General features: G+C 42.2%; 1 protein-coding gene and 1 pseudogene across 10 annotated transcripts in view; one reads left to right on the forward strand and one right to left on the reverse strand.

Moving 5' to 3' along the window:
* The first annotated feature begins 2,436 nt into the window (after positions 1 to 2,436).
* LOC120597593 (TM2 domain-containing protein 1-like) lies at positions 2,437 to 5,878 on the forward strand (annotated as a pseudogene).
* Positions 5,879 to 6,805: 927 nt separating this feature from the next.
* The window catches only part of RNF8 (ring finger protein 8), a 38,087-nt gene continuing 23,605 nt past the window's right edge, over positions 6,806 to 21,287 (reverse strand). For 2 of the 10 annotated variants that reach the window (XM_039856082.1, XM_039856083.1), the window contains exons 6-8: positions 19,457 to 19,564; positions 17,239 to 17,443; positions 6,809 to 8,107 (exon numbers count right to left, since the gene is read on the reverse strand). In XM_039856082.1, the coding sequence (XP_039712016.1) occupies positions 8,091 to 8,107; positions 17,239 to 17,443; positions 19,457 to 19,564 (330 nt within the window). In that variant the 3' untranslated portion in view covers positions 6,809 to 8,090. Of the gene's footprint in view, positions 8,108 to 17,238; positions 17,444 to 19,456; positions 19,565 to 21,287 lie in introns of all 10 variants that reach the window. The other 8 variants (XM_039856079.1, XM_039856080.1, XM_039856081.1 and 5 more) reach the window with 6 other exon arrangements.

Here is a 21,287-nt window from a genome sequence, read left to right on the forward strand (position 1 = left end):
AGGAAATTTCCTCTTTCACTAGAGGGTCAGACTTTTTTTTCTATTCATACCTTCAGCTGATTAGAGGAGGCCTGCCCACATTGGGGAGGGAAATCTGCTTTACTCAGTCGACTGGTTCAAATGTTAATCTCATCTAGAAACACCTGCACAGATATATCCAGAATAATGTTTGACCAAATGTCTGGGCACCTTGTGGCCATCGAGTTGACATAAAATTAACCATCATATTTGGCCTCTGAGATATACCACCACTTATTTCTCCTAATGCTTGTTCCTACTCTTTCTTGGTCTTTGCAGGCTATGCCCCTTGAATGTCAGCAAGTTTCAGGGTTCTGTCTTGGGTGATTGTCCCTTTAGCTTATTCTCTCTGAGGGATTTTACTTTCTCTTATGACACAATGAGTATCTGTACATGCACAACTCCCCCATTTGTATCCTCAGCCGAGATCTCACCTCTGAACTCTCAGCTCTATGTTGAGATGCCTCAAAATCCTTGTGCGTGACACCATGTCCTCTGTCCCAGAGTAGTAGTCACCTGATGACCTGGTGTAGGCAGCAATTTTATAAGATCGCTTGATGGGGAATTTCTTTTTGTCACATATGTCAACCACAATGCTTACTTGAGTATACTTCACACGTGGATTTTTCCACTACTGTGTGTGAGAAGTCTTGAATCAACAGCTCTTCTGCTCCAGCACTTATGCTTTCCCATTTAGTGAATATTTATCTCGACAACCAATTCGGCGTGTGTTGGAATGGATGTGTGTCTGATATCACGTGGCACGCTTAACATGTGACAATTTACCTTTGGGCATTGTGGAAGAGTAAATTCTCAAGTCCACCTAATGGCAGCTATCTAAAAGCAGCTATCTAAGACTACTTTAATGACTTGTGACCATTGCTGTGGAAGATGATGTCCAGAGAACTATGAGGAAAAATTAAAATTTGTGTGGACAGTGGAGGGCAGCATACCAATTAGCATGCATAGGGACTAAGTAGCCACTCCATGTCATTTTACTTTTGGCATTTTCAAACTCAGCAATCCCAAAATAGAATTCATGGTTGCCTACATCTTCCACAAAATGTTTTCTTCTTCCTAAGTTGTTTCAGTTAACACTATCAGTGAGATTATTGTCTTAGGCAGAAACCCGGCTGTCACCCCTTGACTCCAGGCTCTTCCTCATCCTCACATCCAACCAATCATGTCTTGCTCAATACACCTGCTAAATATCTGTGAAACCCTCCACTTCTCTCCACTCCCACTACCAGTGCCTTAATTCAGGTAATCTAACCTCTTGCATCAATTGCAATTGCTTAAGTGGTCTCCCTGTATCACCTTGTCCTCTCACGTCTAACCCACTTCCACACAGAACGATCTTCCCGAAATAGAGGAAGATGTCACTCCCCCCAATTATGACCTTCAATGGCTTTCCACTGTTCTACTATAAGACCCCAACTCCATAATAATAGGGCCTCATCGCTTCCTCAGCCTCATTTTCTCTACTTCCACCAATTTGTGTGGGCTTGGGCAAGCTACTTAATCTCTCATTGCCTATATTTTCTCATCTTTTAAAGGGATTTATAACAGGGACGGTACAAAAATTAATTCTTCTTCTAAAGTGCTGGTAACAATTATGAGATCAGGCCTCCAGCCCTATCTTGCGGACTTTGAGTCAAGGGACCTGGCAGCTCCTAGATCACAGTGCCTGGGAGGGACTATTTCCCCAATCAGAAGAATGCTACCCAGGACAACCTGTGCCTACGTTGGAAGATATCACAGCCAGGTCGCGTGGTAGGAACCTCGTATTCCAGGGGAGGGAGACCTAATATCCAGATTCATGTGGTTCAACGTGACATGTAGTTCACACAATCCAGCATTAAAGCTCCCTGGAGAAATGCCCTGTGCCCCAGCCACAGTGCCCGTTCCGACCTTCCATTAAAGGATTCTTGTAGGAAGACAGTTTGAGAAAAAAAGATGGAGCACACTGACAGATTGGCCATGCTGAGGACTAAGGCTCTGCTGCTGTTGGTTACATCCCTATCCTCCAGACCCTCTGCTAAGTACCTATCCACACTGATAGCATGAGAGCTCAGGTTACTGAAGAAGGAAATGGAAAATGCTGGGTGGCATGTCATCTGCCTTCTTCCCTGGGCCTCTGTGATTAGGTCTGGGCCCCAGCGGTTATGGGATTGATGGTCAGCAGGTATTTTGTTGAGAATTTGGGAATTCCAAAGGTGTTAGTGATTCCGAAGGTGATCAAGTGTGGCCTAGAGTTGTAGGGAGGGCTGTTCTGCCTCTGCAGTGACACCATTACCAGGAGTGACACCACTCCTGGGGACATTCTAGAGCACCAGGAAGGAGGTAGCACCGTTGGCCTGATTAGTGGCTTTCTCAGAACTGGGAAAACCTGGGGCAAGAAAGCCTCAGGAATCAATCATGTGGCAGGATGCCAGTGATGTTCCGGTATATGTTTAACTGGCTATGCAGGGGGGAAATCTCTGATTTGCCAATTTCTATGGTGTAAATATTCCCACCATGGCTGATTTCAAACTACCCAACATACCAACATAACCTCACTGAATGTAGAGTTGGGAAGAGATAAAATCAGCTCTTGGGAGTCAGTGTACCACTGGGAGAGGCCAGGTAAGGAGGTGAGGAACCAAGAAGAAAAGAACTGAGAAAGGGCCACGAAACTGGGGAGTCCTCTCATAGCTAGACATAAACTCACAGAGTCATATGTGAAAATCTGTCCAAACTCATCCATCCCCAGGTTAAGTTTGGTGTCAATAATCACTTCAGAAACACTTGGCTGTGCTTACCTGGGGTGAAGTAGTATCACCTGAGGCCCCCTCAGTGGTCTCCTGGGTGCGTGCCTGCATAGAACTATGGTGTTCTTATGTACTACTAAGGGGTTTTCAGGGCCTGTCTTCCATGCTAAGGACCCAAACTTGCCTCAGAGATGCCCTTGAAGGCCCTTGGTTAGAGCTGGGTAGGAGCCCAGGAGAGCTTGATTTCCAAAGAGCTGGTGCCTATATGCCAAGGGGGAGTAGAACTGGAAGCAAACTGAGAAGGCTCTGGCAACCCAGGTGGGCCAGGTATAGCCTACAAGCTGTCTGCCTGGGGTTTGGAAATGTGAGGACACACTGCTAAGCCCCTGCCACAGAATCTAATAAGACTTTTGTGGGAAGCTTTCGACTTTTTGACCCCTTATTAGAACGTAAGTTCGCAACACCTTGTTTTGTTCAGTGCCATACCCTAAACACCTAGAGCAGTGCCTAGTAAAAAAAAAAAAAAAAAAAAAATGGGTATCTAATAATGATTGTTGAATTGAATTTATTGGAAACATACAGAATTCAGAATTTGGCTGCTGTTTGAAAAAAAAAAGTCACACCAGATTAAATTATTCACAGACCCCCCAAAGGGAAGTGGGTCTGGAAACTAGATCTGAGGTGGAAATCTGGGTTAGGTTTTGATAAAGCAGCAGCAAGCAGGAAATATTACTTGGAGATTAAATTAATGAACTCAGAATACCCATAGTGGGTACTGTTTGGAGTGCTGCTGAAGGAATTACAGTATCTGAGTATTTATTGAGCAGCTACTATGGGTCCAGCCCTTTCCTAGGATCCATATGCTCTTCTAAACTGAATAATCAGCTGCACAAGACAGTTCATTATTTTCCATCAATACAAGGCCCCATCTTCTCCCCAGTAGCCCCTACATCTATTGCGTCCACTCCCATATATGGGAAAAGTAGGAAGAGTTGACCAGGTGGGAAGTTTTCTTTCTTTGAAAGAAGCTAACGTGTTCAGAAGAACAACCCAGTGGGCTACTGTAACCAACGACGGCATGCTGCTCAAGTCAGGCCCTGCACCTGTTAACAAGACTGCATTTCTGCGCAAGGAACAGCGATTCCAGGATTCTCCAAATTGTCTTAGGTTCTTCCTAGGTTAGGACTACAATGCAAGTTTCTTCTCTTAAACCTTGGGTGCCTCTGAACTCCCAGGTTATCCTTGGATAAGTGAGAAGATTCTCTTCAGTCAGGCTGCAAAAAGTCAACGAGCAGTTGGAGAGGGCTGCCCATCCCAGGCACTTCTGCAGCTGTGGTGACAGCCTGAATGATTGTTCACGGAGGAGGAAAAAGTGAGAGAGAAAGGCCGGAGATAGTGAGTGGATTCAGGTCTTTCTATAACAACAGCAGCTTCCAATCAGAGCAACAGAGGATGGGTATCCAGATTTCCAGCACACAAAGAGCAAAGTCCCCTACCCTGGGTACAGTCTGAAAGCTTGGATGAAGCATGCCTAGGGGCAAAGCGAGCGCTTTCTAGGTTAACATAATCAGATAGATATGGGACACCTGCCACTCACTCACTGCAAAGTGCCTCACAGAGCTAGCTGGCTGCATTCATCTGCTTAATAAAGCCAGAATCTGAAATAAACCCTCTGTACCCGATTTCTCAGAGCTCTGTTGTCGAGAACATGCCTTTAATTAGAGCCAGACTGCACGGTAGTGGGGCTCAGCTCTACTATGGTTTGGCGCTACAAGGCAGAAAAGTTACTCTGTATTTTTCTCAGTAAGCAAAATATAGATGTTTAATATCAGATATCTCACCAGGGAAAGAATATACTGTAGCTCAGAGAAATAATGCAAAAAAAAAAAAAAAAAGAGGGGGTTAACTTTTAGTTTGTGCCTTTAAAATAAAATAGAACGGTGAGGTTTTTGTTTGTGGGCAGTGCAGTAACTGGAATATTTAGGCCTCACAATAACATATCGGTATTTTAGCAGTGAAGAAACTAAGGTAGATAAGGGTAAAGGGGGTCAAATATGTGGTGATGAAAGGAGAAATGACTTTGGGTGGTAAACACACAAGGCAACATACAGATGATGTATTATTGAATTATACACTTGAGACCTATATAACTTTATTAACCAATGTCACCCCAATACATTTAATTTTAAAAGTTTAAAAAAAGAAACCGAGACTCAGAGAGATTGAATAACTTGCCTAATGTCACACAGTTACAAATGGCAGGGCTGGGATTCAAATTCAGCTAGTCGGACTTTTAAATGTTTTCTTTTTTGAAGTCTATATTTAAGAGCTCAGTTTCTTAACCTGTGTGGCACACTTGAGAGAAATGTGGTATTTTGCAGGGAGAGGTTGCAAGTCACTCTGTGTCCAGCAGCTGAGGGAGACGATAGTTAGTTTGTGAGATCAGTCTCTACAGATCACCTTCAGTCAAGATGTTTCTTCTTTGAGGATCTTTCCTCTAATGATGTATGTATAAGAGTGTTCACTGCAGCATTGTTTTATAAAAAGTGAGATGAATTGGTCCCCAATATATGTGTCCTGTAGCTTGTGTCAGTCATCATGGGACCTTGGGGAGTTGCTGCCACTACCACTGGGGGCAAGGAGAAGTAAGTGTGAGGACCTCAAAATGGGACAATATATTTGTAAGTATCCAAAAAAAAAAGAAAAAAGAAACAGTGTTAGACAAGAACCAGTTAACTACAAATACATAGCTGATGTTCTATGTTTTCTAGCACCCAAAATAACTTCTAAGGATTTCAGTGACAATGAAACATTTTACTGGAAATGAAGTTTATTTTCCCATGCCCATATCTTGTCAAAACATAAATGGCTGTTCATACAAAGTGGCGGCTGCACTGTCTTTTTCTTGGTTGGTTGGAAGCAGATCAATTTCAGCTTGGACCCTCTGCCTTGGGTTTATTGAAGTTTTGCACTGTAAGGTTTTGTGAAATTGGGAGCCTAATTGATTTCATTTTTATTTCAATGCAGATTGTTGGACCTTCAGATGGAAGTGGTTACATTATAGATTATTATGAAACCAGACTTATAAGACTATTACTAATGAAACATTTAAAAAAAACATTATCCATAAATATTTTTTAATAAAAGAACAGATTTGAGCCTCCTTGATTTTAATAAAGAACTCCCAGCATGTGCATTCCCAAATTTTCCTTTCTCTTTCTTCATGACTACTTTTTGGGTTCTATATAACTTTTTGTTGTTATTTTTGCTGTTTTAGTTAAAAGTATATATTCTGACATTTATTTAGTAGGACCTTCTTTGAGAGCTATATATTAAAAAAAAGAATAAAAGGTTTAAAGCAAACAAGGTCACAAACAGGCTGGAAAAACAAATTATGGTACAACGAACAGACTGGAAAAACAGATTATTGTACAGACATTCAATGGAATAATAGTCCACTGTAACGAAGAAAGAAGAAGTTCCTTATGTACCAACATGAAACTTCAGGGAAAGCAAGTTATAGAATAGTGTATAGTTTGTTACCATTTGTGCAAAAGAAGGGGAAAGACCACACACGTGCATCCCTGTATCCGCTTATATAGACAGAAGAGGCCTCTGGAAGGACACAGGGAATGGGTAACACTAACTGCCTCTGTGTGGGGAAGTGGTCACTGAGGACAAGGTTGACAGGATTTTCTCTTTGGGTCCTCCTGTACCTTTTGATTTCAAACCATGTGACCATATTACCTATTCGAAAAATGTTTATCTGTATTCTTCTAAAAGAATGAACTGAAGAGAAAACAAATAAAAATTTATAAATGTCGATGCAATCACATAAACAAAACACATGTATAGGAGAAACGGGATATTATTACATCAAGATGGTAATAATCTTTTCTCTATTTCTCCAGAATTTTTATAATGTGGTTATGAAAGATATTTTTAAAATGTTTAATTTACTTCTTCCTTTACCACACCAGTATTTCAACTGTTACTCATGGTGAGAAAGACGGAAATGAAGACTAGAGACTCCGGAATCCCAATTTCACAGTATATTCAACAAAAGAAAAAAAAGACCATCCCTAAAAAGTTGGCAAGTCAATAGTTTCCAATCTTTTATGAAAATACATGGGGTATAAATAAAGAATTACAAAGAATGGTTCTCCAGGTAGGCGGTAAAAAGGGAGAGGAAAATAAATACCTTTCCACCTGCTGGGAAATAGCTGACAGTTCACAATCCTACTAGAGACCTCCCCATTTCAAATGACAGCTCTTCAACTTCCCATATTGTCCCTCATTCTCATCACTGGTAACCTAAGATACCACAGGTTATCCTAAGCTTCTATCTCCCAAACATCAAACTAGTTTTCTTTCTGTTAAGGAGGCAGCAAAAGAGAGATGCCTTTAATTTAAAAAAAAAACAAAAACAAAAAAACCCCCAAAAAACCACACCCAAGTTCTCATAAAATCACTGCCTGTATTTTGACACTGGGTAAAATAAATTTGAAAACAATTTTAGAACTCCAGATGAAAGAAGGTAATTCACCCCATCCCGAAATTAGGTAAGCAGTGACCTACCTCTGGAGTAAACAACAACAACAACAACAACAACAACAACAACAACAAAACCACAACAGTCAGGGGCTTAACGGAGCCCATCTGCTATGGCCATGATCTTGGGCTTGGCTTCGCAGGCTGACATTCACTTGAGTCTATCATCTGATATAGTCACTTTCTTGGTTGCAATTTATGAGCTGCCAGTGTTTACTTGTGAGACTGTCTGGGAGCTGGAAGGGAAGAAAGATAAATACACTAAAGCCCAGCTGAGCAATTGATAGGTTTTACATTTTATTTCCAGGAAATGATATCTTGTTTTCACAAAGAGGTATGCCATCCTCTCAAATAGAGGCTGCTTTACCTTTCGGGGGCAGCCATAGGGGTACATCAACATCCAAGATGTCCAAAACAAATGCCAACAGAGGTGCTTCTGAGGTACCAAAACAATAACAAAAACAACAAATTTAAAAAGCAGAACAGAACTATATAACTATAATCAACATGTAGTGAAGCAGAGTCTATTAAGTACCCTGAAAGCAGGTGGTGCGGTGAGTTCCGGTGGTGCTTTAGATCATGGCGGCAGCAGCAGAGCTGGTCAACATGGAAGGCTCGTGACGGAGAACTTCCTAATTCAGTCTCTGTCCCACGTGGTTCTATCCCACGCTTTATCTCAGAGCAGTCCAAGACCAGTCCACGAAGAATCCTTCAGACCATCCTAAGCTCCCATTGCCTGGCAGTCTTTCAAATGCCCTTGGAGCATGGTCTTCAGGACAGTCTCTTTGCTTTGGAGAGAAAGAAAAGAGAAATAAAAGAGAAGCCTGCATGTCTCTTCTCTGGCCTCCCTACTGCCACCCTCAGTCTCTTCCCCACACAGTAGCCACAGTAAAGAGAAAGTAGCGGTCACATCAATCTGCTCAAAGCCCACTCCTCACTTCTCTCAGAGTAAGTGTTAAAGTCAAGGTCCTTCCAAAGCCCCAAGGTCCCACACAACCTGCCTCCCCCCAAACCTCCTGACCTCGCCTCCTACTCCTCTCCCTGTCGCTTACTCCACTCTAGCCACACTGGCCTCCTTGCTGTTCCTCCAACACCCCAAGCACGCTCCCCTCTTCCTATTCCCTCTCCATGGGACATTCTTTCTCCAGATGACAGCATGGTTACTGCCTTTAGAGCTTTCCTCAAATATTAACTTCTTGGTGACCCCTTCCTTGACTACCCTACCCAAAATCACCAATGCTCTTTCCATCACTCCCCGGTCCCATTCTTATTTTTCTCTATAGTTCTAATCACATCTAACTTATTAGATTTTCACTTCTTCTATTCCTCACACCTAGAACAGTGACTGGCACAAAGCTGGCCCTCAGAAACATCTGTTGAACAAAGGAGAAAATTACACAGCTACTGGCAGGGAGAGGTGGAAGTTCTTCCATTTTCAGAGAGGAAGTGGGTAGGAGGAGCTATTTACTGGCCTCCAGTCTTTTCCAATAGCTTCTCCTTCCTTGATCCTGGGAAAGCAGAGATCCTGGCTTACATACACTAAGGGCACAATAAAGCCCCCCAGGAAATTGTCCCCTTCCCTGAGACTGAGGTCTGGAATGCTTTAGTAGGAAGACTGAAAGGATTATAAAGGTTACTTCTCTCACTTCTGGGCTGCCTTTGAGGTGGGGGCCTTGGGGGTGGGCACAACTTCAGCTTTGGAAAGCTGAGAGAACCAAGTGAGGCTCCCTTTCTCTCTGCTAAAGGCCTTATCTAATAGCTCACAGAAAAACGCAGAAGCCTCAAGAAAAATTGTCTTGACTTCCCTCAAGTAAATTTCCTTGCCCACCTGCCCACATTATACTTTTCTCTATAAAACAGAGGACGTACCCTCTACTTATAAAGACTAATTCCTCCATCTGTGCTCTGCATCTCTCCTATCTTCGGCCTTCCTAAGACATGAGCTCTATTCACTATCTCAGCTTCCCAGCATCTCCTTCTGTACAGTTGTCGTCCAATCAGCAACTGAACATGCTCAAATTTCTTGTGTCTTTAAAAAACAACAAAAATCCTTTACCCCACTTCCTCCTCCAACTACAACTGTCTCTTAGTGCTGCTCCCTACCATCTTAATTGTAGCCAAATTTCTTGAAGAACATTCTTACTCTTCTCCACTCACTTCATACCAATTCCCCAATTCACTGCAAACTGGCTTCTGACCCCATTTGTCCCCCAAACTTATACTAAAGAAAGTCATCAATGTCCCACACACATGCTACATCAAAAGGGCAACTTTTTGTCCTTATCTTCTCAGCAGCATTTCTTACTGCTGACCCCTCATTTCGTAATCATTCATTACTGCGCATTTACTGAAGACCTATCAAACACTCTTCTAGGCCATGAGAATACCACACAGAGCAATATAAAACCTTGCCCTCAAATTTATAAATCAAGGGGCAAGAGCATAATAACGAATATAATTTCAATCTTGTCAGTGTTTGAAAGAAATAACAAGGAGCTGTCTAGACTGTAATGAGGGGGCTACTTCAAAGAAGGGTGTGGTCAAGAAGGCTCCAAGCACACCATTCTGATGTCTTCTGTTGCCTGTCCCACACTGCCCTCTTTTTCCTTCTCTCTTTGGCCACCCCTCATGCCGGGCATACTCCTCTTCTACTATCCATCCCTTCAATGTTGGTGTTTCTTGAGGATAGGGACTTGACCTTTGGCTCTTACCACCGACAGAGAGTATCCCCAAATCTAGTATCTTCTGGGCTCTAGTACAGGTCAAAGAAAGGCAGAGAAGTGGGCTCTGACCTACATTTTCAAATACCCATTAAACAGCTTCACTGATTCCTTCAGGTGCCCTCACCTTTAGTCTAAACAACTGCACCATCATCCACCCTGCTGCTCCTGACAGAAACCTGGGAGTGATATTCTACTCTGAGCTCCCTCATTCCTCACAGCAAAACAGTTCCACAAACCTGTAGATTCTACCCCTTGAACTACTGCTCAAGTCCATCCACTCTCTCCATCCCCACTGCTATTTCTCTAGCTCAGTCACTACCAGCCTTGACCAAGGTTACTACCTCTATTCTTGTTCCCATCACCATTTATCTTCACTGCAGCCACATTAGCCTGTCCAGAAAAATATAAACAGTCACATCTCCACTTAAAATTTTCAATAGTTTCACAACAGCCCCTAGGCTAAAGCTTTAACACAGTCTTGAAGACCCTTCATGATCTAGTCTTGCCTGCTTTTCCAGTCTCATTGCTCAACGCTCTCTCTAGCACTCTACAATCCAGCCACTCTGCCCTTGTTTCTGCCCTCAAAATCCCCTTGCTTTCTTGCTTTTGGCTCCTCTACCTATAATATGCACCCTCCTCCCTTTCACTTCCTTTCACTTCTCTGCCTTCTTTGACCTTTACTTACCACCTTTCATCTCTCTTATTGCAGCACTTTACTATAAGCAGCCTAGGCCCTGCATCTAGACCGGAAGTTCCATGAGGGCAGGGGCTGCATGTGCCCTGCTAACTTTTATTCCCAGCCCCTGGCTCTTAGTGGGTACTGAGAAGAAGGAAAGGCCTAGAGAAAGTTAGTAAAGAGGAGTTGTTTCTTTGGGGTTCATGGACCAAGGGTAAAAGAGGTCCAAGTTCTCCAGGGAGGGAAAACAGAAAATAATTTGAGCAGAAGCCCTAACCAGGAATAGGAACATGTCTGGTCTTATCAGATTTCTTAAGAATCATAGCAGCAGGCAGTTTAACAGGATACATATCTAGCTGATGAAGAGAAGCCTCAGTGGTTAGGTACCTAATTCTATGGTATTCTATGGGGGAGAAAAAAAGAGGCATAATCAGTGATACCCCAACCACTCTCCATGATTAGTTCACAGAAATCTAGAATACCAACTCATTTGAGCTTGCTCTAAAAATACTCTGTATACCTCTAGTGTTAAGTGTAGGAACCCAAGAAATTCTCAAGAAAAAGGTGATTTGGTTAATGATACTACTCTATATTTATCCAAGTGGTCTTCTATAATATCAAGTTCCTGGAAATATGTCTGAAAAGCAAATCATAAAGTTACACGTTAGTGGGAAGAGAGGATCCATTTTTTAGAGAGCCAAAATAACTGCTTTAAAATAAATGAATGGGACTACATCAAACTAAAAAGCTTCTGTTCAGCAAAAGGAACTGTCAACAAGGAAAAGAGACAACCATCTGAATGGGAAAATACATTTGCAAGCAATGCCTCTGATAAGGGCTGAATATCCAAAATATACAAAGAACTCATATGACTCAATAACAACAAAAAATAAACAATCCAATTAAAAAATGGGCGGAGACCTGAACAGACACTTCTCCCAAGAAAACACATTGGCCAACAAACAAATGCAAAGATGTTCAACATCGCTAGCTATTAGGGAAATGCAAATCAAATCCACAATGAGATACCATCTCACACCTGTTAGAATAGCTGTTATCAACAGGACATGTAATAACAAGTGTTGGAGAGGATGTGGAGAAAAAGGAACCCTCATACACTGCTGGTGGGACTGCAAATTGGTACAGCCACTATGGAAAACAGTATGGAGTTTCCTCAAAAAACGAAGAATTGATCTACCATATGATCCAGCAATTCTTCTACTGGGTATTTACCCCAAAGACTTGAAAACATATATCCAAAAAGCTATTTGCGCACCAATGTTCATAGCAGCATTATTCACAGTGGCCAGGACATGGAAGCAACCGAAGTGTCCTACGATAGATGACTGGATAAAGCAGCTGTGGGACATATATAAATGGAATATTACTCAGCCATAAGAGATGAAATATTGCCATTTGTGACAACATGGATGGACCCTGAGATAATCATGCTAAGTGACATAAGTCAGAAAGAAAAAATTGAAAACCACATGATATCACTTATATGTGGGATATAAACCTAAAAGCAACAAACAGGACAAACAGAGACTCGTGGACATGAACAGTAGGCTAATGGTTACTAAAAGGTAGGGAGAGAGTTGGGAGCGGGGAGGAGGATGGGGTAAAAGGGGTCAAATATGTGGTGACAGAAAGAAATCTAACTATTGGTGGTGAACACACAATGAAATATATACATGCCTTACTGTTGAATTGCACACCTGAAACTTACTGGATTTCATTAACCAATGTCACTATAATAATAAAAAATAAATAAATAACTGCTTTATCATTACCAAAAAAAAAAAAAAAAATAGCCAGGAAAAACTGCTGTGGAAAATAGCAACAAGTGATCTAAAGTACCTCCTACTGGACCCCCAGGATGGCCAGAGCTACTCACACTTACTTCTCTTGAAGCTCTAGCTTGTGCTCACGTTCCTCCTCCAGGCCCTTCTCTGCAGTCTGGTGGGCAAGCCTATGCCAGCAAATGCTGGTCTTTCTCCTCAGTATAACATGGTGGGGATGAAGGGCTCACCAGAGTTCCCAACTTGGTGGGCAGGTAATCAAAGGTCAGCCCTGGTCTCTTCACTCTGGCATGGCATGATTCCCTCAAACCCAGCCATCTATGCATTTGGGGTGCACTGAAGGGTCATTAATCACATCTAGAAAGGCCTATCTCCTAAAATGTAAATGCTTCTGCTGGTATCTGCAATGAGATGGTAGCTTTTGGTGAAGGAGAAAAGATACTCCACCACAGATCACTAGTCAGGAACATGTTTTGACCTCCAGATGGAAGGACCATTCAAAATCCCAAGGACTAGAGTCAACAAGAAATTCAAGGTTCTAGGACTTCCCAGGTGGCTACTCCACATATTCCAATTAGTATCTTAGAAGATGACTTCTAAGATCACAGTCCCTTCCTCCACTGGGTGAACAGTTCCTATGCTGTGATTCTGAGATGCCAATCAGGGTGACAAGGGAGACACAGATTAAGAGACAAGGAAAGGAAAAACAACTGGAGACAAAAGAAAAGAGAAGGAAAAAAGGAAGAGCAAAAAAATGGAGGGTGATTTTAGACTACTAAGAAAAAAGCTTCTAGTAAAAAGGTCTGCTAATTTTCTGTCCTATGATAATTTTGCAAAAGGGTAAATTTTTAAAAGTCAAAAATTTTAAAAAGTCCAGTGTTATACACTATTTGTATGCATGCATGTAGACACCTCCACCCATGCCACCCTTGCTGAGAGCCACTGTTCCTTAGATAAACGCTATCTTATGCCAGGCAGGCATGCTGACTTCATGCACATAACCCTCTTGATTCCCCAGGGGCAGGACTGGGTGGATTTAAAGTACTTACTAACAAGTATTCTCTCTAGATGAGGTTGACTTGCCAGACACTGTTATTGTTGACATTCTCCACATACTCCTTCACATCATTCTGTCTTTCAGCAAGGGACAATGGGCTTTACCAGGGAAGGCCTTCCAGGTGAACAGGCAGATACCCTCTTCAGAGACTGATAAGTTTCTCCTGTCCAGTGTCTGGATCACTCTCCTCCTAGCCTACAGGAAGCTGGCAAGAATCAAAGGCCATGTGGTCTGACCTGGGCAAATATTCCTAGAGACCCCTAACCTCTGGAAGGGCCTGTCTCAAGATTCAGGAGAGCTGTGGTTCATAAACCTTTCTCCCCACCTCAGCACACCTGAAGGTCATGGCACAGTCTCACTAGCAGCCTTGGTTCAATATTATAGTATTAAAGGATTTAACGAATACAGTTTTAAAAAGCCCCTGGATTGAAAATCACTGTTCTAAAGCAGTGGTCCTCAACCTTTTTGGTACCAGGGACTGGTGATCCTATGAGAATCTAATGCCTGATGATCTGAGGTGGAGTTGAGGTGGTGATGCTAGTGCTGGGGAGCAACTGCAAATACGGACGAAGCTTGCTTGCTTGCCCGCTGCTCATCTCCTGCTATGCAGCCCAGTTCCTAACAGGCCACAGACCAATACTTGTCAGTGGCGCAGGGGTTTGGGACCCCTGTTCTAAAGGACCAACAAGATTTTATTTCTAAGTAATTTGCTGTCTTCTTTTCTAAGCACAATCCAAAGAAACTGCTAGGTAAAGCTAAAAGTGAGAATATAAACACTCTTGTCAACCAACCAACATTTAATGAGAACAGAACAAACGGGGAAGGGGGAGCAGCTGACAAAACACTCTGCTCTAGTACCTTGCCAGCTCCTGAGGGAGAGCCTCTATAGGGGATAAATGTCTTCCCTTCAGAAAAATCTCATGTCAATATTGCAGAGAGTTACAATTACTCATGCGACAAGCACTTACTGGATGTTCCTTATCTGCCCCACCTCTAGAGCATCCTTTCTCCAACACAGGATCTGGCATCCTAACATTCTCCTCCTCTATATAATCAGGTCTCACAGAGTTTACAAGGGATCAATGGCTAATCAGTCATGAGGCATTACTCCTCCCACGATTTATGGAGCTTGAAGACAAACAACCAGCCAGGGAGACCTGGCGAGCGGCTGCTTTCGGTGGAATCAAAGCCCCATGCTGTCACAGACAGGCAAGTCTCCCTCTCTGAACTCATGATAAGAGCCACGCCTGCCCAAGAGGAAAAGAGCCTTGCTGCAGTGTTGGAACTTTGAAATTACAGGATTGCCCATCCCAATTCCCAGATCCTAAGTTTGGTCTTTTTTAAAATTCCCATGCACTGGGGATTAAACCAGCTTTCAATGGGCAAGGAAGGTTGCTATTTGAACTGAGAATTTTCTCTATACCCCACACTGCAGACCAGTGAAGCTGCTGATGGCTCTGGCACATGTTACCCTAAGTCGGGCCTCAGAACCTCTGTTTGTCTCTAGAGAAAACATCCAAGCTGCACTCACTGCGATAACTGCAGAAACTGAGACTGGTGCCAGAACTGCCCTCAGCCAATGACTGCAACAGGGAGACCGATTTGGCTTACTGTGTGAACACCCAGTGTTACCAAAAAGGCAGAGAGGCACCCTCTTTAGCCTTTGGAGAGAAAAAAGATGTGTGTGTGTGTGTGTGTGTGTGTGTGTGTGTGTGTGTGTGTGAGTGAGATATTATTTACTCTGCAGAATTAACACTTTAGCTCAAAGACTGACCTTGGTCAAATCTAGGCTGCCAGGTCACTGCTCTTCTCAGAAAGGAAAGAGGAAAGAAAACAGAAGGCATTCACAGTGTCCTCATGCTGCTCTGGCACCCATGTAGACATTGTATCTTGTGTGGACCACGAGGGGGCACTGCTAGGACAAGTCACTGCTTCTCACGCCTCTGAGCTTTGCTTATGCTGATTCCTCTGCTTGGAAAACTATCCCTTAGAGAACCTTTAAGATTCAGTTCAAATGGCTCTTCTTCTACCTCCTCAGGCCAAATTGAGTGTCCTCTTCTCTGGAGTTTCCTAGCACCCTGTTGTGGAACATGTCATACTACCTACTTCCCTTTGTATCTCCTCTGTAGACTGTCGGTGCTGTAAGAGCTGAGACAATGACTTACTTATCATTTTATCCTGGCACCTAATGTAGTGTTCCTATAAATGCTTACAGAGTGATGGGAGGTGGAGAGGAAGAGTGATGGGTTCTGCTAGTATCAAATGACTCTTGGAAGGTAAAAAATCCGTGGGGGCTTAAAACCGGGCACAGAATCCAATAGCACATAGCTATCAGACACTTTGATTCTAAACACTTTGATTCTAAAGAACCACCTGAGGGCCTCCTCACCCTCCCGCAGGTCAGAATATCTTCCTTGAGTATAACGGACTCAAGTACACTTCCTGTTCAGTACTTGCACCACCTGGCTCTGACAGGCTTGCTGCCTCTGCTCAGGGTGACGAACTGAGGGCCAGTTTCATACCACAGCTGCTTGCAAATCAGCATCAAATTCCTGGCCCTACTCAAAGTGGTTGATATCTGCTGAAGGGGTAGGAGAAAGGAGGCAGTGGACAGAAGATCCTATTGTTAGCAGCATGGCTGTTAAGCCTTTGGCTTCTCTGGACTTAAAGAAAGGTACATTCAAAGACACACATAAATATGGGTTATTAATGGCCAGGTGGTGGGAAACACCTGTAAGGGCTGCGAGTTTCTGGTTCTTCTCTGATAGGCCTTCATGTGCAGCCAATTGATATCACAGCACTTTGGCTCTGAAGCTTTCCCAGAAGGTAGTGCTATACTGGATTATAAAAGGGACTGAATGTGATAATCAAATCCATTCTGCTGTCTATGCACTCTCATCCTTGCCCAAGAAGCAGTCATTCCTATCCATTAGCTTCCTTGCACTTTGTCTCAGGACACATTCCTTTGCCACAAGGACATTCAAGTCTTAAGCAGAGTGGCTCTGCAACCCTCAAAACAACAGGGCCCAAGTGTGAGGATATCACTTGATTAAATGAGCAGATATTCACTCTGGAAACACAGTTCATTAGGGAAACTCACCCACCCCTTCCCCAATCTCTTTATCCGAACTCTCTCCAACTGGGAGACTTGTTGGTAAACATATTAGGATCCCTAAAAATGACATAGTAGGATTAAATTTCTCTCTTTGGTTTAACATTATGCCCAATTTGTGTAATTAAGCTGTGACTCTTATAAAGAGAACCTGTATGTGTGTTTTCTTCACACATTCTCCAAGTTGTGAATCTCTAACTCATACACATCAAGGATTTTGCAACACCTGGGCAACAACTAAACTGTCTTGAACAACAGCACCACCTAGTGATCAGTACAGTAAACTGTCTGACCATGTATTTTCTAATCTTTTTTTACCCCCTAAAAACAAGGGACATCTTTAGCCTCTCCCTTTACGGATGCTCAAGTAACTGAGTTAATTCTACTTTAACTCTCACACATTCATTATCTTTAACTCCTTTTACTTTTTCCTATTTCTTCCACCTCTTCTTTAGCTCAAGAATCTGACTCTATTCCCCAACCAAAAAAATCTGCCAGTTTAGAAGTCCTTCGTTGAGGGCACTCACCTTCTTGTTCATACCCACTCACCTTTTCGTTCCCTAATGAGGACAATTCGTCGTTCTTTTACTTCTGAACTTAGATTATCTACCATCTTACTAATGCAATTGTCCAGAACCAGGGAGTGGGTTTTGGACTTGATGTCCTTCCGACAAATAGGGCATTCTATCTTCCGCTTCATCCATTCATTGATACAAAAGGAGCAGAAACTATGTGCACAGTTCAAGGTGACAGCCTGCAATGTGAATGTGAACACACATCAGAAGTGTCACGTTTACTATCCCAGGATGGTTGTGATCTCAAAGATAGGAGAGCAGTTAAACCCCAAGGCCAAATGGAAATTTAACCATAATCCCACCCTACAAAGAGCTTACAAAAGCCATCAGAATTATTCTTGGGGATGGGAAATTTCAAGCTTCGAGTTATATGATTCATTTCTTTCTCAATTTAAATTCATAGCTTCAGGCCCCAGGTAGGTTGATTTGTCTGTTTTATTCCACCGACTTAGACCACTGCCAACATGGGATAGGTACCGTGCAAATAAATGTCACTGGGCACAAGTAGGACTAGTAAGTGTGTGAATGTTTGGTACAAATACATCACTAATTCTCTTATGAAAAACAAATGTATGTCCTGCTAATGGTGAACTAGAACCTCAATTTTAATATATGAAGGGGAGCACACACTGAATACTCAGTATATAGAATGGTAGGAAGCATCGTCTCTATTCAAAAGAAACCAAAAAAGTAAAATAAATGTAAATGACAACTGAAAAAGCTGAGGAAAAAAGAAAAAAATGGAAAAGTGTAATGGGTACACTGACAGTGCCTGAACCCCTAAGTAAATAAGCCTATGAGAAGAGAGAAAGCAGAAGGAAGCTTATTATTTGAGTAAACCCAGTGGTCAGATTTCTGCCAGGGCCCTTTTCATTCCCAAGAATATAAACCATTCTCTTCACACTCTTGTTTATGTATATCTCCTAAGATATAACTTTTTATGAGGCTTAAAGTCTTTGTTCATGCTTTTAGGACAGCAGTGTAAAATAACACAGAAACTGTCTATTTTTCAAATGCCAGGTTGAGCCCAGAAAGCCAACTAGGAGACAATCTGTTTACTGTATGAGGTAAATTCTCATAAACAGGACTAAAAACCTGTCTGATTAAAATGAAACATCTTGTCTATGAATAAAACATGGGCATCCTAAAAAAAAATAAATAAATCAATAAAACCTCTTTCCAACACTGATTTTAAGAGGAGACCAGTAGAAAAGGTCAGGCTACTGCTGTAAACAAAACACAGGTCAAGTTGTCTGTCTGTGCAGATGTTCCAGGTTGGCTAACTCATCACCCATTCCAAGCCCCCCTTCTTTGCCTTTCTCTAATAGAGTCCATAAGTCCTATCACAATAATACTGAGTTTCTCCTGAGTAGGGAATCAAATGACTAGAAACTAGGGGAAACTATGACCTGAAGTCAAAGTGGATTCAGGGCAAAAGAAAGAGGTCTGCCCAGGAGGAATTTTTCAGGCTAATAGACTCAACTTTCCTAAAGACCACCACAAAAAAGGAAGCAGTGTCTATATGCGTTTTCCTTTTTAAAGGAGTTTGAAAAGCACTGTCATTTAACAACTTTAATTTAAACTTGTGGTATAAAATGAACTGGTCACAAGTGACAGAATTTGTAAAAAAAAATAAAAGAGCGTCTGTGCAAAAATATTACAGGATAATATTTGGTAACCTAGGAGAGGTTTCATTTTCATAAGGAGCTTCAAAGTCCCTGAAATATATTCCACTTGGCTGCCAAATTCCCAAAGTGACCATACATCAATGACATTTACCTCTCTGTTTAAAGGCTGTGCTACGCGCCCACTCTCAGCACCATGCTCAGAGTAAAGAAAGAGTAGCTTTATTGAGCAGCTTTATTCTGATACTTCAAAAATCAAATGCCATGTGGCCCTGTTTTCTCCCCAACAACAAAGAGATAAAGGCTTTAATGCAGCTAAAAATATCGATTACATTAAATACTCAAGAACAAATGAAATTTAAAAAAAGGACAGTGAAGGTAAAGAAGACTACAAAAACAAATGAGAAGTGGCCACCTCTAGAGGTCACAATGAAGTCAAATAGCTACAAGAAGTTTCTGGAAGAAAAGCTCTTCAGAATGTTTTCCTATAGCAGAAGCAGTCTGTGTAGCCGAGCCTTGATTCAGAAATGAGAGAGTGACAAGGTGTGAGCCATTGCTCATAATTACCTCAATGAAGTATTCTGAGCAAATAATACACTGGAGCTCATTCTCTAGCACATCATTCATGTGGCTAAGAACTTCCTCTTTCTGTGCTTGCACCTTCTCCTTTTCTTCCTGCAAAGACACACAATCCCATCTGTCATTCTGGAGAACCAACAAGAATGTAAAACAGGACAGAGAGCAGAGTTAATCTTCTGGAATGGAATTCAGAAGGAGCCTAAATTAAAAATTCATCCTGGCGCAGCAACACAGAGAATAAAACACTTCCCCCAAGGGTTACTGTTTCTCAGAACTGTTTTCTAATATGGGGCACTGTCTTCCTTTCTTTCCTCTCTCTGCTTTTTCAGTATTTTCACTGTAGTTTCTCTCTCCTTAAAATTAACCAAACGAGAAAAACTGAAGGTAGCATACTAATCCCACCAACCACCCTAGATGGCATTAAGTATCTCATAGTGAACTGCAGTTCAGAGGTAATATAAAATTACCCCAAGAACCAAGAACTCACTGCACAAGAAGATATAAAGAATAGTCCCTAGAGGCAGGAAGCTTGAGTTAGTGTATAAGGTCCGGTGTGCTTTTCGTAGCTGCCCTTTTATAAAATATCTTCTCTAGAGGTGGCAGGCTGAAGAGGTGGCCTCTTGAAGGACGTTTAGGCCCCAAGATCATGATGCTTGCCACTTCCTACTCCTGCAGAGGTCCGCAATAGTTTCTCTAGGCTTTCCACAAGAGGTCAGACTGCTTGTGGATACTCTTTTTAGAGAGGATCCTAGGTGAGCTCTTTTGAAGCAGACATTTATTTAAGTTAGCACCTCATCTCCCAAACAGAAAGTATCGGGAGCCCCTGAGGGGGAGAGGAAAAGACAGTTATGGTATATTTGAGTGGTTGATTCATTTTTCATCTTTTATTTTTTCTAATCCAAGCAAAGGCTGTTAGACTGCTTATGGCAGTCAATAGGGTCTGGACCCATTTCTAACTAGTCAAGTTCCCTGAAAACTTATGAATTGCTGGGTTTAAAAAGATGTGGTGGTTTCTTGGAGGTTGGGGAAGAAGGTACTATGTGATTTAAACAGAGAATAAGGATATCAAACCAAGTGAAAAGAGTCTCCTTCTTTCTGTACTCTGTTCCAGGTCTACATGTGAGGAGGGGTGAGCTGAGAGATGCGGTCAGTCTCAAGCATTCATTTCAGGTTAAAGGTTGCAAACTGATGGTGGACTGGATCCAGCCTACAGATTTGTTTAGTTTGGCCCTCATGGTATTGAAAAACAAAACAAAAAACTGAATATGTTGCCAATATTTGAAAATTGGGATATTTCATGTAAACATTTGGATTTCCATCTTTTGTGGAAAACTCAGAAGATTTGAGAACACTAGGTTTGCATTTCTGGATGGCAACAACTGACTGGCTGCAGCAGAGGGGAGCTGCCTCTTGGGGTAGGGGTGGAAGGCGAAGGCCCTTCTCCTGTGCACCTCTGTTCTCACAGCTCCCTACTGTGTTCTTACACCCAAGCCACTTTACTCACTTCCATTACCAGGCTAACCCCAGTGGGCACTTGAGTTTATAGCCCCTAATTTAAGGGTTCCACTGATTTGATGTGGAAAATAATTACATAAATACATGAGGATGAACTATTTTTTATTTTGACTACACCACTCCTTAGCCATGTCAGTGAGACACACTGAAGGAGCAGCTGCAATAGACAATGAACTAGACTGCAGGATGCGAGTATCTTATTCCCAGCATTTCTCTTCTGAATGAGAAAAGGAAATAGATGTTGTTTTATAGGAAAACCTTCTATAGGCCTGAATAATTTTATGGATTATTTCCCCTGAGGCCA

The sequence above is a fragment of the Pteropus medius genome, unplaced genomic scaffold, assembly GCF_902729225.1.
Source record: "Pteropus medius unplaced genomic scaffold, Ma_sr-lr_union100, whole genome shotgun sequence".
NCBI classification, from domain to species: Eukaryota; Metazoa; Chordata; class Mammalia; order Chiroptera; family Pteropodidae; genus Pteropus; species Pteropus medius.